The following is a 24,109-nucleotide window of genomic DNA, read 5'->3' on the forward strand; positions in this document are numbered from 1 at the left end:
TGGTTCTAGTCTTACATTATGTATATTTCTTGTTCACTGGAAGTTTTTTATTTGATCCTGCCTGGGATTAGACCTATTCTGGTTCTAGTCTTACATTACGTATATACACCATTGTCTGATTGATAAGAGCATTTTGGTCAATGCATCTTTTGACCTTGAGCATGTCTTCTTCCTTAACCCTGCTTTATTTTTTCTTTAGTTGTCTTCTTTCTTCTCTAAAGAATAGATGAAAAAGATGATTATATCTGGTTAATAAGAATGGGTAGAGAAGATCCATCTGTGATCCTCATTATCGCTATAGTTTACCATCCAAACTATCTCTGATCATGGCAGCGGCTTTTGAACCATTCAGAGTAAAGCTGTTGTCTCTTTGCTGATCAATTGATTTTAACTGTCTATGACTTACCGTAAGTTATGATGAGATTTTCTTTGCACTCTATAGTTGATTGATAGTGCAACAGCTTCCTAGCTTAGTTAGGAATATAATTTCGGCTGTGATTTAGTTTCCCGGACTGGCTATTTAATGCATTTACTTCTGTAGATCCATCTATGTGATCCGGTCTTTTTTTTTTTGGTGAATAAAAATTCATTACCAAGACCCCTGGGAAAAAGAGAACGGGGGGGGGGGGAGAATACACAAGGAAAAAAAGGGAAGAGTGAGGTGATTCAGTCATTTTGGTCTGCTTGTGGTGAAGTTTAATGTTTATGAGTGGCTTATCACAAGAGACGTTTCTCTTCATACTGCCCACATAGCCTGTCTATTTATTGTTTATGGTGGTTGGTATATGCTCTATAAAATTTTGCAAGCATGTTTAGAATGGTTGATGCTGTTTTAAGTTGTGTGCAATTTGATTTGTTTTTCTCTATGGATCCAACTGTGGTATTTTGCTGACACACTATTTGCTGGTTTGCAGCGATTGATATTTTAAGAATGATCATCCTGCATCCTGATGGCGCAAATTTACTTTTTATGCATACAAAAGACCAAAATGGTATCAAATTTTGGCCTGTGATGTATTAGGCTGTAGGCTTTGCTTTAAAGTTTTAATATTTTTATCCAACCAATTTTTTTTTTTTTTTTTTATGACCCTACGTTTCTTTCTTGTGAATACTTTCTTGATCCAGTTTGATACTGACTCTGGTCTTTATCTGTTCTAACTAGATGTGTTGATAGAGATTATTAAGAAAGTTGCTGTGACTCCTGCACTGCCTGCAAATATTTTGACCACCATCCGTGCTGTGACAAATCTCTTTAAGCATTCCTACTTTTATCCATTGTTACAAATCCATCGCAGTGAGGTTAGTACTAACTCACTTGAGTTGTGATCTGATTTCCCAATCTAGTTGGCGAACGCCTAATGAGAATGACTCAACAATTTACAGAGTAAAATTTTGATTTACTGAGAAGGAAGTCCCAAATTACTTGTTTGGATTTTGCATGCTATGAAAAAATGTATTGGCCTTTTTTCTGCATAGCCGTCTCCTGTTTTATTTAGGGTTTACCTATATAGCCTGATTTTAAGTGGTTAATTGGTTTATACTTATAGTACATTGAAGAATAGGAAGAGTATTTGTTGAGAAGGCTTTTGGAGTATTTGTTGTGGCATCAGTTAATAGGTTTGATTATGTCAACATGTGGTCGGAATTTATGGAAGTTGTATGATGGTAGAGATTCAAAGAAAGAAATAGCATGTTTCCCCAATGTTCCTGTACTCAGGTCTTCAAAGGTCAGCATGCTGTAATTTGATGCTAAAGGTTGACTTTGTCTTGAACCCTTAGGAACAGCATAATGACAGCGAAAAAGGAGGAGGAATCAACATTTTGTTCTGCCGTTGTTTTTTAGTTCCCTTCTAATTTTGGACTTGATCAAAATATCATAATTTGGTATTAAGGATGGACTCTGTGAGAGCTCAATGGAAACAGACATGGCACTTGGGTTGGAAATTAAGGATGGACTCTGTGAAGCTCAATGGAAACATACATGGCGATTGAGTTGGCATTTCTCTTCGAATATTGTGGCCATCTAGGATCAGATGTTTGATATTGTTAAGCTTTCTCAACCTTTAGTTGCGTCATGGTTATCCCAAAATTCATTTCCTGGTGAAGATACTGTGATTATAATTGTGAAACTGCTGGCATTGAAGTTTATGATGATAGCAAGCAAGTATACGCATGGAGGACACAAGACAATCCAAAAGAAATCCCTGATAAGTGCTTGGGTTTTTCTCTAACTGTCCAATCCACCTTTCTAAAAATTGATGTGGTCATTTCCTTTTCTTTCCGTGAGTGTCATGTACTGTCACTTTTCTTCTCAACCATTGACTTGTTCTAGCAAAAATATTTTTGACCAATGAGCATATGCTCTATGTGGAGATTAAGGGGTTCTTTTCATAACCTAAGAGAAATAGATGAAGCAGTTGTACGGTTCTCTATTGTGTTCCTTTAAATTTAGTTTATATGTAGAGGTGGAGCAAAAGGTCAAGTTCAATGTGAGTGGTGATAAATTGCTTGACTTATTTGAGGTCTATCGTCTATACTGTGACTGGATAATTTCAAAGTGGATAAAATCAAGTCAAGGATCGAGGTTTTGGTTTTGAGACCAGTTTCAGCCTTGGCCAAAACCGAGATATCCTGGGTTTCGACAAAGTTTCATTCGTAACCTGAGATTTTTTGGGCTAATTCAAACCTAGGTTTCAAGGCCAAGAAAATGGTCTTTTTACCACCCACCCTCTTTTGTTTTGCTGTCTATTTTTATCATTTTACACCTTAAAAAAAAGGGCGTACCCAGTGTATTCCCGCCACTGCGGGGTCTGGGGAGGGTCATAATGTACACAGCCTTACCTCCATTTCACAGAGAGGCTGTTTCCAGAAACTCGAACCCGTGACCACTTGGTCACAATGGAGCAACCTTACCATTGCACCAAGGTCCATCCTCTTGTCATTTTACAGCTATTCCATGTATTAGTTTCACAAATAAACCACTCAAAATGGTACTTGTGGTTCGGACCCAAGTTTGCTAGTGTACATTGAATGCTGTTGTACACTAGCCCTACTGTAAACACTGACTACATATAATTTAGTTACTGGAAATGTTAATATGCAATTAAAACAATCAAAACATACATTAGGTTAGGGAAATACAAGTATAGAATACTCACAACTCAATACATGGATTTTCTTGGTGGGTCTAATCTACAAGCTGCGTACTTCTGAAGATATCAGTGACGCTTCTCCGAATGCTACAACACTATGTCTATGTACTAATTCTTCCAAAAAATTAGATTTGGGGGGGGGGGGGAAACCATTTCCTCCAACCTCCAATCACGCAAATCCAAGCTGTAGAAAGGTTGAATGAGTAGAAGAATGCCCCAAGATAGGAAGAAATTAAGTGATTTGCCAAAAAACTGCAAGTTTTTGAAAAAATTCCCTTTGGCAGTGTCGAAACTTGCGAAACTCCCAGCTCTTGTTGAAAGCTAGTGTTGAAACTTATGAAAACTGTTGAAACAGGGTTGAAATCTGGTCCAAATCAGTTTCAACCCTTGGTTTTGTCTCAGACCTTGTCGAAACCGAGATTAAAAACCATGAATCAAGTATGGGGTATTCCTGAATTTGGATGAGAGGACAGAATTCTAGTGTTAGTCAAGGCCTTGGTGGTACAATTAGTCCCGACATTGCTAGCTCAATACATGTTAGAGCTTTTTGATGTAGATAAGTCACCTAAAGGGTTTATTTTATTGGAAATAATCTTTGGGTTGGGTCATATATGTATTGGGACTTTGATCCCATGGGTTTACCTTGTAATTGGCTAATTTAATGAGCCTAAAATATGAGTAGAAAGTCGGAAAACGGGATTTACTTCATTAGTTTAGTTAGAGTCATATTTTGAGTCTGTTTTCTTTATTATTTCACTTTCTTAGTCAATTTAGGTTCCCTTATTAGTTAAGGATAGGGTTAGGCCTTTCCTTTTTAGTGTCCAAGTTTATTTTTGACTCTTCTATACAAGTTTGTAAGGGATGCCAACATTGTACACGAATTTGATTAATGAAATATTAGTTGTAGCTTTTGTGAAAATCCTGAGATAGGATGGGTGAGATGCGCAGGCTGAGATAGCCAACTCCACCTTTCCCCATTCCCTTCCCTATCCCCTTCCATCGGTTCTTGAATTCAGACCCTAGTTTTGTTCAAATCGATCTCAAGAGTGCTACAAGCTGCTGGGATTTTTTTCAACTGATTGTCACATCGATTTCTTGAAGATTACCACATCAAGATCATTGCTGCTTCAACAGGTTATTATTTGGTGGGATTATTTCTTGATGATGTGTGCGTCATAGGTTGAGGACATTAATAAAACTTGAATGACACCTTCTTGGAGTTCACTTATGACTTATGAGCATACCTTCTTCTTGTTGGAAGTTGGAGCAGATTTCTCTGTTCAACTTGCGGACTGATTTCCTATTCTGTTAACACTGTTGTTTACTACTTGGGCTCTTCATTTCTTCTATGGTGTAACTTATTGTGTATCTGTGGCTATCTCAATGCTGTTGTCATATTATTTTAGTATTTGATTCTTTGAATAAAATCAGTTACCTTTTCATTCCATTTTGATGCTCTTGCAAATTAATGCTGATTTATTGGTCTGATGAGCTTGCAGGTTCTTGATGCATTTTCAAGCTGCTGTTCATCTTCCAACAAGAATATTCAAGTGTCTTATTCCACTTTGGTGCTCAAGTAAGTCTTGTTTTGGTGTTAGTGTTGGTCTCTCTTTTGTTTTCCGTTTTAAATACAATTTCATTTCTGAAAAAAGAAGTTGGACATATCAAGCTGAGTCATTCAGGGCATAGGACTGTGGTTAATCCAGCCCTAGACAATGGTTATGGTAAGTTAGTAACGAAGGCTTTACTGATTACTGATTAGGCAGTTTTTTGGGCCTTGAGATTTGACTGACATGAGTAGGAAATGATCACAGGAAAAATTTTAAAAACTTTAGTGTGTTGCACAAGTTGAGGAGTAATTTTTTCTTTGTATTCTAAATTTGGTTTCTTTCTAGATCTTCTAGCGCTTACTATTTCGGTCATTTCTGGCACTTTGGTTTATTAGGGTTATCTAAGGTGTCAAGTATCAGTATCGAGCATCGTATCAGAAAGCTGGTTTTAAGAAATGTCTGGTAGATGTATCAGAGAGATGCTAGATATGCTTAAGATACAAGTGGATATGTTTGTGATACTTGCAAAACAAGTGTTTTTAATCATTGTGTATCATAAATAAGCAATAAATACTCTGATCCAACCAATGTCAGGTTCTTTGTCTTCACAGTATCTATGTGATTCAAATCTTCATTGGCAAGTGCAATATCATACCTATTTATAATTAATAAGAATCACTTAAGCAAGAAGATTTTGAAAAAGAAAAATCTATATGCATATTAGGATACTAGCCTAAAGTAATTGCTAAAGGTCCAAACCAAACATGCAATATGTAAGTTATACATACTACTAAGTAAAACATATATTATGTATATACACATTAACCAAACAATACTACTATTTTACTAGTAAAATATTAAACAAACTTAAAGTAGTATGTAACTATAATAATACGTACTTAGCAACATGTGTGGTTATATACTATAAATCACTAATCATTCAAGATGATCCAAATCTAGGTCAATTCTCCACTCTCCAGTTTAAATGTGATATTTTGTAAAAACAACCAAGAAAAACCAAGATTCAAGCCAAAATAAAAAATAAAAAATAATCAAATTGAGCAAGTGGCTCATGGAGAGAGAATCATTCCAAGGAAATATGGAACTTCTTTTGTACTGGAACACGAGGAGGTTGAAGTCTGAAGATATCCTATGGATGTGGTGGATAATAGAGAATTAGAAAAGTATGAAGTCAGAAGATGGTTGGTTGGGTAAAGGAAAACAATGCAAGACCTGCCCATGCTTTGACATAGACTGAGTAACAAAAGACCTCTAAGGTAGCCATACGTAAAAAGGAGAGCAGACAATATATGCTAGGATCCAGAGCTTAGAGTGAACCTTTTCAACTGGGAAGTAGAGGAATGCATAACTATTGGGCAGACATCAAATGATTCACCAACTAGAAGCTCCAGGGAGATAGAAGTAGGTTTGGAGCAATGCATTTTTTGTTTTTTCCTTACCATACCATTAACTTTTTCTACTATCCCTAGGCAATGAAGCTCACGACATTGAGGGCCTATTTGAAAACATGGCTGAGGAATCCCAACCTTCGCAATCATAATGTTCCTGCACCCAGGGATTCATGTAAAAAATGCAGCTTTTTGGGTTTTGAATAGTATCAGGATCGTTGTCTATAAATCGTTGTCCAATCTCTCTCTCTCTCTTGGGCAGCAATCTGACTCCTGGTCCTCTTCTCTTTCCCTTATGGGGCTGCAACTTGTTATTGCCGTCACAGTTGAATACCTCTCTCCTCTGTCTGATGCAAAGAACTCTGGTGGTGAGACATCTACCTCCGCCCCTCCATTTTCCTTCCCCCTTTGTGTGTGTGTGCATGTATTAATGGAAGATTGGTCCGAAAATTGGTCCTATTTTAATTTCTATGGGGTATGGACTTTTAATTCTTTTGATTTATGTTTTTTAACTGGATTATAATTAGTGATGGGGCCCATCAGATATTAGTAGTTGTTATAGAGATCTTGTGTGGCCCATTTCTTAGCTGTTAGAGCTTTGTCTTGAGTAGAATTCTAGTAGATTTAGTTTCCATTTTGGGTATTTTAATAGTTTAGCAAGTGAAGAGTCCTAATAGTATTTCTCGAGTTAGTTTACTTATTTTAGGAAACTAGATATTAGGATGATTCTATTTTTTAGATCTTAAAATACATGTTATCACCCCTCCTTTACTTATAAATGGAATATAGAATTGGGATTTGAATTGTGTAGCTGTTTAGGCTTCTTCGTTTCTCTTTCTTCAGGATGCTGTTCACAGTCCTAAAACAGTCCTTTTATCTCTTCTCTTTCTCTTTGTTCTTTCATTCTTCCTCCATCGCAAGCTGCTGGAATATCAAAACCAGCAAGCTTCTCAGCCCTTGAATCAACAGAAAATCTCCTTACATCTGAGCTTGTGTTGCAGCCAATTGATTCATTGATTACTACTCTAGAATTAGGGTTGGCTAGCTGCATCATGCACTGGTCGTGATCTGCCAGACTCGAATGCGGAGGCAGAGATCTCTGTCTGAGGCTTTGTTTCTCTCTGTACCTGTTGCGTAATACGAAGATGAATGAGAAGATATCCCTCTTCGTTCTTTACAATTAGAGATTTACTGCTATGCCTCTCTTGGAAAATGAAGTTGAAGAGACATGAGTGCCACACATCCCTTTCTTCCCCCCCTCCCTTTTTTTAAATAGTTATAGCGAACCTTATCTTGTTCATTATCTTGTGCGAGTTTCCAGCCCTAGCCTTATCTTCTTGTAGGTCAATAATGAATATTTTCCTCAATAGGCTGTCCATTGTAAGTAAGTATTCCTTAGAATCAGGAGACAAACATTAAAGAAAAAAAAATATTGGAAAAAATTACGTATGGTATCTGAAAATTCAAGTGCAACGCATACCGTAGACAATTTTCTCTTAATTGAGTGAAACATGCAACTTCCTCAAGAGGTTTGAGAAATTCATACATAATAATAAGCCGTTTGTGTTCTTTTGCAGTTATGCTGTGCTTTTGATTGAGAAAAAGGACCAAGAAGGCCAATCTCATGTTCTTTCAGCTGCCTTTGAAGTACGTATATTCAATTAGACCTTCTGGAAATTTCTTTTTCCCCGGGTGAATTTTTATTCCAACGCTCCCTGGTCTTTTCTAACATATTCTCAATCATGATCTGTGCACAATCTAGAAATTGGAAATGTATATTTGTTATCTTTCATGCTGACACTTCTGCCCATGTTTCACAGATTGCAGAAGAGGGAAATCAAGATGTTGACTCAAAATTCCGTGCTCTCGTAGCCATCGGATCACTGGTATTCTTTGAGTTTTTTACATCTGTTCATATCAGTAGTGTTTGCTTCTGATTTTGCTGTCTACTGATGTAAGCACAATTGAGTTGATGATATGCAGTGAGATTTGTGCCTGATTTCTTCTTGTTTTCCTCTTTTCCTTTCAATATCTATCTATACTCATTTTAAAAATCCCCCCCCCCCAACCCCCCACGAAAGGGGGGGTGTTTTTTGATGGAAATTACTTTCTAATACATGAGAAAAAGAAATTTGGAAATCCTTTTGCTTAAAATAAAAATAAAAAATGAAGATGCTTTAGATCAGTACGCCTATAACTGAATCCATGTGATCTGTATTTCAATCGTGGTCTCTTGAGCTATGTTTACTTGGACACAGCTAGTTACCCATAGGTACCTGTGTTGACACGACACAAGGTACGGGTGTGGCATCTGCTCATATCCTTCTACAATTAGTCAGACGGCATGATGTAGATCTCATGACTGACCAGAAGAAGAAGAACCAAGGGCCATCGAACCAGCTCCAGATGGACCAGAACTGGACCAGATCGAGCCAGCCCAGCAGGTCTTCTAGAAGGGCCCCAAAAGAGGCCAAAACACTGTTCACATGAACAGTGTCACAGCCCATATTTGCCTTGTGTGGGGATGCTTTTTAGAGGATCTTGTGGGCCCATCAAGTGGAGAAAGCTTCTATTCTCATGCTGCCATAGTTTAGTTTCTATTTTCATATTTAGAAAGTAGGCTTAAGTTTCTAATTTTTTTTAGTTTCTAATTTGGTTGTTTGCATGTTTAGAAGGCTGAGTTATAAAGCCTTTAGTAGTCTCTATTTCCATTAGGTACTATTTTCATTTGTTTTTATTTTCCAAACAGTTGATAAGTTTTACTTCTATTTTTATAGCCTAGCCTCTGTCTTTAAAAATGCAACTATTGTAATTGATTGACAGAATAAATGAATGAAATTTTGAGGCATTCTTGCACTCGATTATGGGAGTAAAACCCCTGTTCAACAGCTGGGATAGCTGTGGGTGAGAGACCCAGGGCTGAGAAAGCCCAGCCCTACCCTCTTTCTCCTATCTTCTTCTCCTTTCTCCTCCTCCCTTCCCTGCTCGAATTCCCTTACTGCTGCTTCCATTCTAAGATTGCTGCAAGTGCTGTGAAGACCTCTGGAAGATCAGAATCAAGTCCCATTGAAGTCCAGATCTATTGCTGTTGCATCAATTCGAAGGAAGACTTGAATACCCTGCGGCTCTGCTGTTCTGTCCAGGTATTTCTGCAGACTTGAGGCTGGGATATCTCCCCAACCAACCACTGAAATCAATTGAGATTTGGAAGACTGAATCAAACCATCAAAGGCTACATTCAACCCCTGACTTGAGGCCCAGATTCTCACTGGTTTGGTCTGCAGACCCTAATCTTTTAATTTGGGAAATCATTCACAACTCACAAGTTAGTCATTGGAACTGGCTGAAATTTTCAGCAGAGATTCCCCTCTTTCCCTCCTCCATTCGATCCAAGTTTGGGTCTCTTCCCATTGCTGGTTTGGTTTCTACACACTCATCAGTACTTTCTAATTTTGAAAACCTACTTCTGTTGTGTTTCTGGCCATTGAATGTATTCTCAGATTTGTCTATTTACTTCCCTACCTAAAAGCCTGAGTGTTCTCACTGAGTTTAATTGGAGTTTGAAGGTTATTATTGGGACTGTAAACTAGGGTTTACAGTCTTACATTACGGCATCTTTTCGGGAAAAACAAAATAAGGCAGCCAACCCTGGCAGCAATAGTAGTTTTTATAGGAACAAGGAGAAGAAGAGGTGGCTGCAGCAACAACAGAGATGGAAGAAGATGTTAGCATTGCTAAAGAAGAAGATGAAGATGAAAAGTGTTTCAGGTTCTCTGATTCCAATCCTATCTGGAAATCTCCATCTAGCTGGGTATTTGGGCTTTGGAGCCCTGAGCCCCAAATGAAAAGGGGAATTTCAACTGATATCAAGTACATAAATGTAAATGTTTTTACAAAAAGCCCCTTATGCTCAAGTCAGTTTGTGCTTAACCCAGATCTTTTTGTTGTTTTACATTTATCTCTTGTTTTAAATTTTTTAAAATTATATACCATTTCTCAGAAAGACCACCTGTTTATAAGACCAATAGACTGCCTTTTTCTATACTGTAAGCTCCTTGTAGAGTATTACCCCTATTTCTTCATCAATCAGATATTGGATTGGTGGTTTTCGATCCCAATCCGAATCAGCTGATCAAGCCCAATTCCTGACCAATTTCTAGAGTATCGGATGTATCAGTGACCCTAATCCCATTTGCCTGATCTGATCCCGATCCGTGGAACCATGATACCCGTTGTTGAATGCATATCTCATATCCGTAGTTTTGGGTGGTCTTCTTGACACATACTCACACCCGTAGTGTAACATAGCCCTTGAGAACTCATGAGAGGCAATGAATCTGCCATATTTATCTCAAGACGGGACAAGTATACGTAGCTAAGCTTCCCAAATTTCACCGAAATTACTGATTTTATGACATAAACTTCTTGTATGCTTAATTACACTGATCTGCTCATTCAACTGGAGGCCTAGGTTTGCTAATGGCTTGGTAGACCAATTAAACAAACAGGGGTTGCATAGGTCGATGGTAGGTTTTGGCTTTACCATTAACTGTTTAGTTGCTCTTCTTTGGGGGGGGGGGGGTTGGGTTTCTGCACTGTATTCTGTGGTTTTGGGCTTGGCCTTGACCTTTTGTTCTCATTTCGTGGATATCATGTATTGGGATATGTAATCATTCTGCTCATTATCAATAAAATTTGTTTAATGTTATTGTCCATCAGAAAATATTAGACTGATGAAATCATTGTTGAAACCATCTCACATAAACTAGAGAAAAAAAGAATGTAGAACACTGCATTTGGTTACACGAACATTTGGTTGAATGGTTTCACCTACATTGGTGCTTTTACACTTGTTTTCTCTGTACCCCATGTCTCTTTTGGCAGTCATCTACGGGGCATTCAAGTTGCACCATAGCACTCATTTTAGCTTCTATGCTACCACTGGTTTTTGTTGCACCTAATTTATTTCTTTTCATAGCCTTGAGATTTTTTTCTCAAAAAGAAAAGATTTTGACTATGTAAATGGTGAGTGACAAGGATTTAGTACGTGGACCCAGGGTTGATTCCCGACTGCCAATCCCTAGTCAACTCAATCGATACTTGTTGGATCGGCCAAGTTCAGCCACAACAGTGATTGTCCAGGCTTGTTACAAGTCCAACAGAGTTCTGGGGACGGGACAACAGGTCAGCTCAGATCAGTTGCTAGCTATGCTGGTATATCTGATCCAATCCTGATCCCTAAAACTGCGGTGAAGGAGAGCAAGTGGAAAGTAGATTAAGTTCTATATCTTCCAGTAGCCAATTCTGTTTCTATTCCCTTTTTTCTTTCCTCTTTTTTTTTATTTTTTTATTTCTCTCTCCCTTGTTACGAAAGCATTTGTCATTTCTCTGCCCTCAGTATAAAATTTCTGTTGACAATACATTTGACCATGACCTACCAGTTTGTATTCCTCGCCAAACTAGTCCTTTCTGTGTGGGATCTAAGATTTTTCGAATGAACCTACTTTGAGAGGTGGTAAGCTTGGTTGGAGTCCCTGTTAGATCATATAGGATCTTTCTATTCTAAGGTTATTGCAGAGCATGCCATCCTTGATGCAAAGATACACCACTTTCTGGCACTTCTGTTTCCTAAAACCTAGAACATTAAGGTCACTGTAAAGGCCCTTGGACCTTGTATTACTAAAAAAAGGGTTAGTACCCTAACCATGCTGCTCCTAACCTCCATCATCCCCCATGCAAGAGTAAAATAATCACCATCATTGTTACCTCCACCACCCCACCCATCCAAAAAAAATGCCCCCTAAAATAAAATAAAGAAATAGCAAGAGCGCCAGAACATCGCCCAATAGAGCCAGTCTTTTAGGATGGAGAGTCATATCATATGGATCATTTTTTGCTCAATGCTAGCCAATCTAATAGAGCCAGTCTCATAAGGAATCAGGCTGGTATTGCTTTGGGATTTATCTACATTCATTTAAATTCTTAAATCCTTAGGAGGGTGAGGCACAATTTGAGCCAAATCTTGCTGCGCCTTTTTGAAATTGTGCTCTCACTTTCTGGAAGTTGAAGCTTCTTTCATGGTATCTATGTTACATTTAACCATCCAAGCTCTTTCATTTTTTTTTTTTGTGTGTGTGTGTGTTGGGGGGGGGGGGGTTGTGGTACAAATTGCACATTATTTTTTACTCTATTAATTATTGCCTCTTAATTCTTTTACACAGATGCTCGAGGATTCCATGAAAAGAATAGCAATGGACTTTGATGTTCAAAGCATTGCTAAAATAGCAAAAGATTCGAAGGAGGCAAAGATTGCCGAAATTGGAGCAGATATTGAACTCTTACTGAAACAGAGTTAAAACTGCCCAGCATTTCCCAGGTAATTTGTCATCTTCTTCGCTGCTTGGTCAAACCACATACTAGCTTTGGGGCATGGACCTACTGACTCATTCATGAGTTGGGCACTAGCAACCAGTAATTTTTCTAGATGTGCCTAGTCAACAATTTGAGTTAGACAGGTAGGTGTGACTGGCCAATTAGTTTTTTGAGTTTATCATTGCAGCTATTGAGTTTGTTTAGTTTGTTTAAACCTTGTATCTAGTATTGTTCTCCTTTTTATTTTTTCTGGAGGGGGTGGGGGGTTCTTATTATTTATTTTCAATTTGATGTCTCACTATACTCACTATAGTATATTTTAGTGCATAACTGTGGTTCTGTTGCTGTCAGTTGCCCAACATTTGTTCCTACTGTTTAATATAAAAACCATCATAACCTTTTTGTAGTCAAATAGCTAGCATTCGTTTGAGGAGGTCTCAAATGCCTATTGAGTTGCTGGTTGGGCAATTTCATTTCAAAGTTTTGGTTCCACTCAGTAGTAGTAGTAATATTAACAATAAAAACACATTAGTGCTGAGGAATGTTTTCCTTATACTTCTTTGATCTCTTATTTTTCTTTTTCTGGCCAAGTGGGTTATAACACAGTTCACCAGCTAAATGTTGCAGTATTTGTCTAATGTATTAGAATCAGAGAAGATTGTTGGTTTTAGGGTTCACAATATCTCGGGTACACAGGGTCAGGACCTGCTACTAGATGACCATATGTAAGCTTTACTATTCCAGTAAATTATCTGATCATATGGTTATTTATCGTATGATAAATAAAATTTTGAAACTTTATGAAGCTTGTGCAGAACAGTCCCCCTCACTTCACCCCATCCCACCCCTATTTTTTTGTTCTCTCATCTCTCGAGTCATCTGTTGGGGTGATGTTAAAATTAATCTGTTACTCTTTTATGTGGGGGCCAGTCAAGTGGTGGGTACTAATCCTTTTTTATGGGATTTCGTTGTTTCAAAGGCACAACCCATATATATTGGCAGGAAAACATTTAATGGAAACGTTAGGAAGTTTTGTCCCTGCACCTGTGAATCCTTGAGCACTCAAGAAATAAATTGGTGGGATGCTTCCCGACCCCCCAACAACAAATGTAAAGCAAATACCAGTACTTTCAATTATTTTTCATTTGGAAGAGTAATATCCATGATAAACTTTTCCATGGACCTTTGCAGTGGTTTGATTATTATTGTATCTCTGGTTTGCTTTTGAGGTTATACCGTCTCTGAGATCATATGAACTGCAGGTCAGGAGCACTGCGGCATAGGCAGCATGAGTGGGGACTGAAGATTACAGGTCTGGGTTCCTGACCTGGCTACCCCTTGAAATAGGCTATTCTTTGATATACATGCTACATGCATATGGTCATATATTTTTATTGATTGGACAACCCACTGAATGACCTCATGTAAGCTTTCTGAGAGAATTTATACTATTTGTAATGAAGACACCCGGGCGAAGGATGATCTTGAGGTTTCGTGGGTGTGTTCTGGTTGGTACCAAGTGTAATTCAAGGATACATGGATCTAAAGTGCACATGTATTTAAATTGGCTGATTCTCACTTGGAAGTTTAATAACACAAATTCATATTCTCAAGGAAGATACATTGTTGTGTGATTAAATATTATGCTCAAATCATCTAGTTTCTGAACTTTTTTCCTGGGTTAGCAGGGGAACATTCATATTAATGGGATTACAATGCACAAATTGGTTTTCTATTATATACGTGGCTATCCGAGTTCAATAAATCCATGTGGTTTGTAACTACTATAAAGCCTCTTGAAAAATTTCAATACTTTGTTTTGCCACTGGGAAAATTCTGTTTAGACTGAAACTTGATATGTGAGCAAGAGACCATTGGATTTATGTGTCTACAAAGTTTCAGCTTCATTGAATTTGCCACATGACAATACCTTGTATTAGCAGTGTAGGTAAGAGGATCTGTGGACACATCTATTTTTGTCAATGGAAGAAGAGTTTTGTAGCAATTCAAACCGTTGGATCCATAAGGTTGTAGCATAATTGCACACTCCATAGGTATGGATTTTCAATGCTTTGTTTACCACTTGGAAAACTTTACTTCGATTAGGCTAAAACTTTAACATGTGAGTTGGAAACCTAAGGGTGTACCGATTCACAAAATTTCAATCCCATCTGATTACTTCCAATTATTTCTTTGTGCATGGTAATAAATATACAATCCTAAAAAGGATTCGCAGGTCTTGATGTGGTAAACCAACGCCAAGTGAATAGTCGCTTTGGCAATGGAATTCTCTAAAAGGGGTTAGCATCTCTAGAAGGTCAATGAATAAAAAAAACACTCAACCCTACTAGATGATTTCAGCGAGCGATTCATTCTTTTAGACTCCTTTTGGCTGGCTTTGAATTTAAAATAACAAAGTCACGCCTACTAATCTTAGGGTAGAAGATTATCTTTGCGAGTCCCCTCCCATTCATACTGTTCCTATTTCTGTTGATTTTTCTAGTTCGAATGTGTTTGGACTTGGAAGCTACCATGTGAGGTTGATTCTCTCTCCCACACACACACACACACAGAACCCGATCCTCTCCTATGCGGATGCCTCTCCAGTTGCATCCGACGGCTAGACTGCTATGATGTGCACCTAAGCACACATCTCGGTGCGCATCATGCCAGCCCAGCCATCGAATGCACGCTGGAGAGGCACCCGGGAGAGAATCTGAATCCCACACACTCACATGAGAATGCTAACCAGTCCTGTGGCCCCTGCAAAGTGCGTGTAGACGCATTGGTTTGGTTGCTTTTTCCCCTATAATATTTAGTAGTGGTAGCCAAATGTAAAACTGATCTTACTACTTCAACAGCACCACTTTGTTGATTTTTCAGCTTGCTTTCTAGCTCAAATTGTAAGCAATTGCTAAGAAGTTGGATTATATTCTGTTCTTTTTGATGGAGTTCGTTAAGTGGGATAATTGGCCTATTGCATGAGACTTTTCCCCCTCTCCCCTTCTTCTCTCTCCCCAAATAAAATATTTTTCACAACAAAAACTCACACACACTCGAGCCAATCAAAGTTCCTAATAATCCTTTGAAGCCTAACACAGCAACTGGTATATCAGTATCCAATCTCCTAATAGTATTATGTTGGATGATTTAACTGATCATATACAAGGGTGAAGCAAACCCACATTCCCTCAGGCCTTTCTCTTGAAGATTGTTTAGGAAGGTAAAAAGTTATAATCACTATCAACATTTTGTATGTCAGGTTAACAGATTCTATACAAATATACTGGGGGAAATTGATATGAGTTTTCCCCCAAATCCATGGATGGATGGAATTACAGTTACAATACAGACTCATCACACAAAAATTTCTTAAGAAGATGATTAACGAAAAGACGAAAAAAATCAAGGGTCCTTCTTCTCTTCAATCTTGTCCATCTCACTTCTTGCTTCCAAGCCAGAGGCAGCAGAACATGTATGGGTCGTTAAAGGGTCATCTTCGACTGCAACTAACTTTCTCTTCCTGAGATGCATCTTCACGTAGAAGTTCAAGAACAGCAGGAGAATGGCACCATTCAATACAGAATTGAAGACCCAAGCCCCAATTCCATTACACCCACCTTTCAAATGTAACAGAAGTACCCCAACATGCCACACCAAGTTGCAGCCCAACAACACTACCTGACAATTCACCACGAAGGGGAAGCAAGCACTGGGCAGCCCGATCGCTGTCCAGAATCGATACCCATAGACCACCGAATACACTAAAGTGGCAGAAAGTATGGCCAAAACCTGAAACGATTGCGAGAATTCAAGCCAGAGGAAGGACATGCAGATGAGAATCGACTGGTTGAAGAGCTGGAAAAATGTGAGTTTCCGACGCCTGAGTACTGTGAAGAAGGTGCGAAGCAAGTGAAGGAATCGAGAGAGGTAGAAGACGTAAGACCAGAAGAATACACGTCCGCTGGGGCGAGTTCCCAAGGGGAAGCAGAGAAGCCACTGGAAAGGGGTCTTAGTGCGCCGCCAGAACCACCGGGTGTCGCGTATCTCGGCTGTGGCAGAGAGGAGGATTCCAACAAAAATGATAACAGATAGAAGAGCCATGGATAGGCTATGTAGGGCCGGGATAGGCCCCAGCGGCACCGGTCGCCGGCGGCGGAAGAGAGCCAAGACCAGGTGAAGGAAGACAGAGAGGGTAATATAGGCGGCTATGGAAGTGAATAGGAAGGACCATGTAGAACCCCATGACTGGGTATGACTCCATCTGAACCCAACGATCGCTGGGTGCTCCGACAGCCAATATGTAAAGGGTTGCTGAATTGTTGCGATTCCCATCTTCGAATCAATTTCTCATACGGGAGCAAATTGATTACTCGGGCTCTGCTTCTACATTCAATTAATCCAGCAATCTCTTCAATCCCTCTTTGTTTTCCCCTTCTTTCTTTTTTTCTGTCTCAATTGATGAACCAATTTCCCAAAGATTCAGTTATAAGGCAGAAGAGTAGCAGAAAGAGAGAGGGAATTCTGGGTTTTTGAGTCCGGAAAGAATGGTGGAGAGAGCTTACCAAAGATAGGGAAAGGCAAGGAACTGAAAAAACTTGAAGGGTCTCTGAAGAGCTATAAAGGAGAAGCCATGGGTGGTTCTTGTAATTGAATCAGGAACGTAACACGAACACCTGACCGAGGTTTGTGATTTCTGTTGTGTTTGGAGATCATACGTGGCCAGTTTTTATTGGTTTATTAGTTTCCTCATGGTCATAAAAGGCTTCCTTCCTTTTCGAGTTCATCTAAAGCGACATGGACTCGGGCGAGATTGAGACATAATTGGGCCGAGTTGTGTCTGAGATTGGACTGAGTTCTGAGTTGGGCCGAGGCAGCCGACACGGTTATACTTTTCAAAGGGAATATGATATTTGAGATTCCAGTATTCGGTATACCACGTTGAAAGAAGTTTCTGAAACCGTCGGATTTATCGGGAATTGTGTTTGGTTCGGAACTTGAATCTTGAGAGTTTGGGTCGGTGACAGAGTCAGAGTCAGACCCACGGGAGGATGGAATTCGTTCTTTTGGGGTTTTAAACAATCACAAAGGCAAACGTTACCAAGTGGTAGGATATTATGTACAAATCGTACATAAGAAATGGTAAAACTAAAACATCTTAAAGAATAGGGAAATTTATGTTTAACACCCTTGAGGTTTCAAATAATTACGTCTATTATCCTTAAAATTTCATCTATTTCACAAACCTCCCTTATATTTTGAAAGATTCTTACAAACGTATCTCTACCGTTAGATGAAAACAGTTAAGTGATGATGTCATCACCCAAATATAATCTAAATACCCATAATACCCTTACAAACATAATCCTGGGTCCACTCATACCTCACCCCTATTACCGTTGCATATCTAATTCCTAGAGCAACTTACCAACGTCCCTTACACCTCCGACGACCATTGCAGCTCCAGTTGTCGTCCCTTGCATCTCCGGCGAGGATTGCAAATCAGTATTAGAACCAGACCTATCGATTAGGTTTGCTGAGAGCTCTAAAATGGGTTTTCGTTTGAAATTTTTGAAACCCTAAAATGGGTTCTTGGTTTTGCATCTCAGCATGATGATTGTAGGGTTTTCCGACCCATCAAACTCAACATGTTGATCGCCAGTGCCCAGCGGATATTTGTCGGTAATTTTCAATGCCATTGGCCTCTGGTTTGGCCACTGCAAGAGGCGGCAGTGGAGTTTTTGAAACACTAAAAGGGTTTTGCCTTCATTCATGGGTAACCGGTTGTTTTACTAGCATTTGAGGCCAGCATCATGCTTGCCGAAGGTCGGGGGACATTCGTCGATATCTTCCTTGGCCGCCGGCCCCTATTATGGCCTCCATCAAAGGCGGCGATCATGTTTTCAAACCCTAAATGGGTTTTTTCCTATTTTGTTTCACAATTTGGGAAAGGTTTTTAATTGGAAAAAAAAAAAAAGGCTTTTTCTTTAAATCAAGTTCTAAGGGCATGATAAAGTGCGTGGGGGGCCAAAATGCGTTGCAGGTCGGGTTGACCCACCAAACCCTAGGGGTGGAGTGGGTTTATTTCTTTAGAAATAAGAAAGGGCAAAATTATCATTTTCTTCCAAAGCTAACAGAGTTAGTAATCATGGATACAAAGGTAATTTTTGAAATTTTAGGAGTGATAGACGTAATTGTTTGAAACGCCAACGGTGGTAAACAAAAATTTCCCTAAGGAATAAGAAATGTTCTTCACGCAACTGGTCTTAATATCCACTACGTACTTAAAAATGAATCTAAATTTACTCTTATCTCCTTGACCAAAAAAAATTAGTAATTATAAAATCCTTGGAGTTGGATCCAATCTAGAACCAATGCTATTTTTGCTGTGAGAGCATTTATTGAGAATCCAAACTTTGCAGACATGTTTTTCATGTCTTCATTTCATAGTAAAGCAAATTTTCATCCAATTTAAAACTAATATGTCTAAGAAAAATATTCTAAAAATTTTAGGGGAAGGGATTCATGTATCGATTTGTCAAATAGGAGGGGGAGGGGGGCAGCAGGGGTGTTATGGTCATTTCGAATGTGCATTTATGTCTCTATGATATTTTAGGTGTAGTGCACAATTGCACATTGACTTGTCAAATAGGGGGACAGGGGTGTTATGGTCATTTGGGATGGGCATTTATACCTATGACAATATTTAATGTCGTCGTGCCTAAAATTTTTTGCCAAAGTTAATTCGCTAAGAACTTTTGAAGAAACAAGGAAAAATTGGATAACTAGGGAAATTTGCCCCTATACAAGTCGTTTTGGAAGTGTTTCGTAAACAATCCACCATTTGAAGGAGTTAAAAGAGTTAATTAGGGATATATCTAAATTGATCATAGAAGAAAATAGTGAGGAAGGATATGCATAGTCTAGGCCTTATCTCAAGTATAACCTCAGATAGAGCCTATTAGAGGGCAATGATCCATTTAACTGAGATTCTCTTGACGTGATGGGTTGTGTCTCTTTCCTCTTACTCTCATTTGTCTTTTCTCGTCTCTCATTTTTTCATTTCTTCATTCATTTTATTTTCATTTTATTTATGTAGATATATCTTAGTTTTTCCTATTTTGTTTGCACGAATCCATATAACCAACCCCATTCAATTGGGAAAAGACTGAATTTGTTGTCTTAACCCATAGAATGGATTTCTTATCTCAAATATTCAACTTGGGGATGGAATAGATCCAGAGCATGAATTCAAGGATTGAGAGCGAAAATACAACCCCTATGAGAAGGGTTTGATCACTAAAGGGTAGAAACAGGCCAATATTGAACTTTGATCACTAAAGGGTAGAAACTGGCCAATATTGGACTCTATATTCATACAAGCTATCATTAGGTGACCATGTTAGCTTAAAGTAAAAACTAACTCTCTCTCTCTCTCTCTCTCTCTCTCTCTCGGGAGAATCACTATTCGTGTCCTCCCTAGCCTGCTATTCCTTTCAACCGCTCTTTTTCAGCTCCTCCTATTTCTTACTAGTTCTAATATTTTTATTAGGAAGCGAAAGAGGACAAAAAAAGAAGTCGTACACAAAAAAAAAGTACAATACATGAGTGGGATTTCATTATCTATGTACGTGATTACTTTTTCTTCTTCTGTTTGGATCATTTTCATTTTCAACGTGAGGTAGAGTGGCTTCTAGATGATCACAGTGATTTTATCTAAAAATATTTTAATAAAGCATTAATGCAACCAAAAGCTAGTGATTGGAGGATTATATGATACTCCTCATCATAAGAGGACTAATTAGATTTTTTTGATAATATATATATATATATGATAGCGCTCGTTAGAGGACTAAGTTATGCTTGCTTTAACGATTATTATTTACTTTTACTTTTAGCGTTTACACAAAAAAAAAATTTAAAAAAAATCATTATGTTGAAAGACAATATGGATTTTTGTGAAGATGGAAATATGACTTTGACTGGAATTGGATTCTATTTAGCCATGCAATTAATCTAGTCAAAATCATATTCCTTGTCAACCCTAATCGAAAGACAATATGGATTTTTGTGAAGATGGAAGCATTAACAATCCAAAACCAGGTCAAATCATCATTAGTATGTTAAAACGAGGTCAAATCACTATCCTTTATTAAACTAATTAAAAACATGTTTCAGTGCAGAAGGCTCCATTTACTGTAGCGTTTAGGAAGGGCAGACGTATGCAACCTTACGGCCCCCCTTTCCCCGTACTTCATAAAGAGACTGTTTCTATGTTTTGAATTCTATGACCTGATGATTACAATAACACAACTTAACTATTGTACTAAGGCTTACCCACTCTTTTATTAAACTAATTAAGAAAGAGAAATGAAGAAAAAATTCAGCCAATTCATTGGGGTCCTTGAAATGATGCCAACTTAAATTGTGTCCATTCCAATCTCTGAGACAATTCTACATTTCTACCTTTCTAAGTCGCAAGCTTGATAAGCCTTTTCTTGTTTGGTTTTCCTCCATTTTTATTATAACTTGTTATTTCTTTTTTATGGTAAATTTTATTTTATTTTTGGTAAATATAATTGGTTATTTCATTTGTAATTTTACAAGCAATTATGTGTTCTGTTCAATTAAGCCTAATCCTCTCAGTGTATTGCAGAGGATTGAACTTTGGATGAAGGATCTTCTTATTGCTCCCCCTCATTTAATTTGAATATCATGTTGTCTACTAATAAGGTTATGCATGCTCATCCTAGGTTTACTTTATCTACCTTAGATTTTCCTGTTTTGTTATGCATAAGGCTTGATTCCACAGACATAGGCTGTTCTGGATGGACTTTTGGTATTTTGTTAGATGGTAAATTCATTTTGTTGACTGCAGGTTGGATTAAAATCAATCATGAGCTGAAACCTTAGCTGTTTGCTATTCTCAACGGTCTTGATTGAGCTAATTCGAGAGGTTTGAAGCTGAAAGAAGTTTAGTGTTCCAACATGGCGCTACCTGGACTTCTTCCAACTTCATCCCATTCTCCTTGGCCTATTGAAGTTTTGAAATATTTCTTATAGATTTTGGATCGATGCAAAGATATTATGTTCAAACCTCTGACGGATCCTTCTCTTCTAACTTGGTTTAGATCTTTAGCGAAACGAACTACTACTACTGATGTACCCTATGTCGTCGAACATTGTACAGATTTGCCATCCTATTAATAAATGATTTTCTATTTTTCATTAAAAAAAAAAAAACAAAAACCTTAAATTGTGTCCAAACCAAATATGATGATAGAGAAAAGAGAGAAATATTTGATGACCGAGTTTCTCTTCACCCATGCTAAGAATAGAATCTTTTCATCATGGACATCTGACCCTTTATTAGTATGAGAAGGTACTTTGACCCTATTGAGCCGGAGGTAATTATGACATAGGAAGCCAATCATAGGGTTACATCACCAATGGTGAAGGAATTCTTATAGTTACAAGTGTCAATTTGGTCGACCAACCTGAGCCTATCCTAGATCGCCCTGAATCGGGACATGAATTGGGCTGAGCTTCTCAGCTTGTAGAGCGGACTTGAGATGGGATTTTCATGCCCAAGGCTGGGTTGGGCCAGGCCTAGGCTGAGGTCTTGTGCTGAGCTTGGCCTAACCCAACCCGACCTTATGTATAATGTATATAAATAAATTATAAATATATACACACCACCCACATTCTTTAAATTTTTTAAGCCACTAACAACACCCACACTCTTTGTTTTTTATTCCATCAACACCACTCCAATTCTTTATGGGGTCTATGTTTTCCTGATTTATTATAACAATTTTTTTTTTGTAATTGATTTATTATAATATAGTTAACAATATTTTTTAAAAATGATTGGTGTTAGTGATGTTTCATTTTTCTGCCTTTTTTTTAGTGCAAATAGGAATATATACAAATGGCACAGTACAGGGGCAATCAGGGTCAATCAGGGCCAGCCCGGCCCAATTAGGGTCGATTAAAGCTGGGATGGGTTGGGCTGAGATATCCCAGGCCGACCTAGGGCTAGTCTGGGTCTAGGCTGAGTTAAGAGAACTTAGGGTTTAGTCGGGGTTTTATAAAACTAGGCCTAGCGCTGCCCACTAACACCCCTACTTCCAATCTCCCAGTAATAGAAAACTCTGGCCTCAGTTCTCAAACAAGCCTTGAAGTAAGGGTGTCAATCGGTATGGTATCTGGTATTTGGTATAGTATCGGTACGGTATCGAAGCCAAACATCTCATACCGATATCGTACACGGTACTATTTTCTCATACTGATATCGTAGGTACGGTACATATATGGTATTTGTTATATGGTTTCTTATATTATATATACATTAATATATAGTATGAAATATATTATATTCTTATATGTATAAACTATTATATATATTTAATATATATATATATATATACTTATATGTATTATTTATTATATATAAATTAGTATATACGGTACCGGTATTCACTAATTCGGTATGGTATCAGTTTGAACCGAAGGTATCAACCTCCATAACGATACCATACGGTATCGAGTACGGTATCATTTTTTCATATCGGTACCATACCGAATATATTCGGTACAGTACGGTTTCGATTTCGATATATGGTATCAGTAAAGAATTGACACCATTACCTTGAAGTTGAAGCCCAAGGTGGACATTATCTGGCAGCACAACACGCGAGTGATGCATGGTAGGGATCCCAAATAGACTGTTTGTGACATTGTAACCTGGAAAAATATCACCTCAATTTGCCTGCCCGTCAATTTCCTCAATTCCCTCTAATAAAGAGAGGTGGATCCCACCCGAGCAGTGTATTCAGACAGGGGGTAGGGTGGTCATTTTCCCCTCCCCCTCCTATTAGATGGAATTGAGGAAATTGAGGGGTAGGTAAATTGAGAGGATAAAGATCCGTAACCAGGACACCTTGCCATATCAGCAATTGGTGGGTCAATATCACGGTTCATGCACCTTCACGAAAATGCTAGAGAATATTGGGAAACACCGAATTATAATGGACCAAGTTTTCCTTCACCCATGGTGAAAAAACGGATCTCTTAATCCACATGTAGTAGGATGGGACTCTTGCAATAGTGCCAAGAGTATTTTAAACTTCTTACAATCAGAGGAGCAGAGGGTATAATGACACCTCAATGTCTAGATTCTCTTCACCCACAGTTAAGCAAAATTTTTGTCAATTATAATTGCACATAGGCTGAAGTCTGATGATGTCCCAAACGTTCCAAGGAAAACCCTAACAGAGGCCGGATCATGTGCTTGTACAAGTATTGTCCAAGGCCCTCCAAAGTCACCCACATGGAATCCACTTCTCCCATTGGTCCCACAGTGGATTCCATATGAGTGGTCCTGAAGGGCCTTGGACTGTACTTGTATAAGAAAACGATCCATGCTCGAGAAAAGATTGGGCATACCTCTCGCATACCGCAAGTTAGTGCATATTGTGTCTGTCTCTCTCTTACCCTTTTAAAATGCCTTATGTCCTGTCTCGCACCTTCATTGGTGCCGCATGTTAGCTTACCGCATGTGGGTGGTGTGCCTGTTCCTCTCCATTATAATATCTCAAGAGGTAACTAAGCCTGCAAGGGAGGA

The 24,109-nt window shown here is 38.4% G+C and overlaps 2 protein-coding genes and 1 long non-coding RNA gene across 4 annotated transcripts in view; 1 reads left to right on the forward strand and 2 right to left on the reverse strand.

The window, feature by feature from the left end:
• The window catches only part of LOC122661239 (phospholipase A-2-activating protein), an 84,943-nt gene extending 71,023 nt beyond the window's left edge, over positions 1-13,920 (forward strand). The window contains exons 17-23 of one of the 2 annotated variants that reach the window (XM_043856583.1): positions 915-992; positions 1,163-1,299; positions 4,652-4,728; positions 7,689-7,758; positions 7,932-7,997; positions 12,333-12,487; positions 13,746-13,920. In XM_043856583.1, the coding sequence (XP_043712518.1) occupies positions 915-992; positions 1,163-1,299; positions 4,652-4,728; positions 7,689-7,758; positions 7,932-7,997; positions 12,333-12,467 (563 nt within the window). In that variant the 3' untranslated portion in view covers positions 12,468-12,487; positions 13,746-13,920. The remainder of the gene's footprint in view (positions 1-914; positions 993-1,162; positions 1,300-4,651; positions 4,729-7,688; positions 7,759-7,931; positions 7,998-12,332; positions 12,488-13,745) is intronic. The other variant, XM_043856582.1, reaches the window with a different exon arrangement.
• Positions 2,942-23,139, reverse strand: LOC122661243. The gene is made up of 4 exons (XR_006332850.1): positions 23,126-23,139; positions 10,872-10,876; positions 4,481-4,487; positions 2,942-3,052 (listed from the first exon to the last, which is right to left on the reverse strand). It is a non-coding gene; the product is annotated as an uncharacterized LOC122661243 (long non-coding RNA).
• Positions 15,760-16,835, reverse strand: LOC122661241 (elongation of fatty acids protein 3-like). The gene has a single exon (XM_043856584.1). The coding sequence runs from the start codon at positions 16,816-16,818 to the stop codon at positions 15,889-15,891; it is 930 nt and encodes a 309-aa protein (XP_043712519.1). The 5' UTR covers positions 16,819-16,835; the 3' UTR covers positions 15,760-15,888.
• Positions 23,140-24,109: the final 970 nt, after the last annotated feature.

This window comes from Telopea speciosissima, chromosome 5 (genome assembly GCF_018873765.1).
Source record: "Telopea speciosissima isolate NSW1024214 ecotype Mountain lineage chromosome 5, Tspe_v1, whole genome shotgun sequence".
NCBI lineage: Eukaryota > Viridiplantae > Streptophyta > Magnoliopsida > Proteales > Proteaceae > Telopea > Telopea speciosissima.

Bases quoted from the DNA above. Each gene is read 5' to 3' on its own strand.
- LOC122661241 (XM_043856584.1), bottom strand. From the start codon at position 16,818: ATGGGAATCGCAACAATTCAGCAACCCTTTACATATTGGCTGTCGGAG.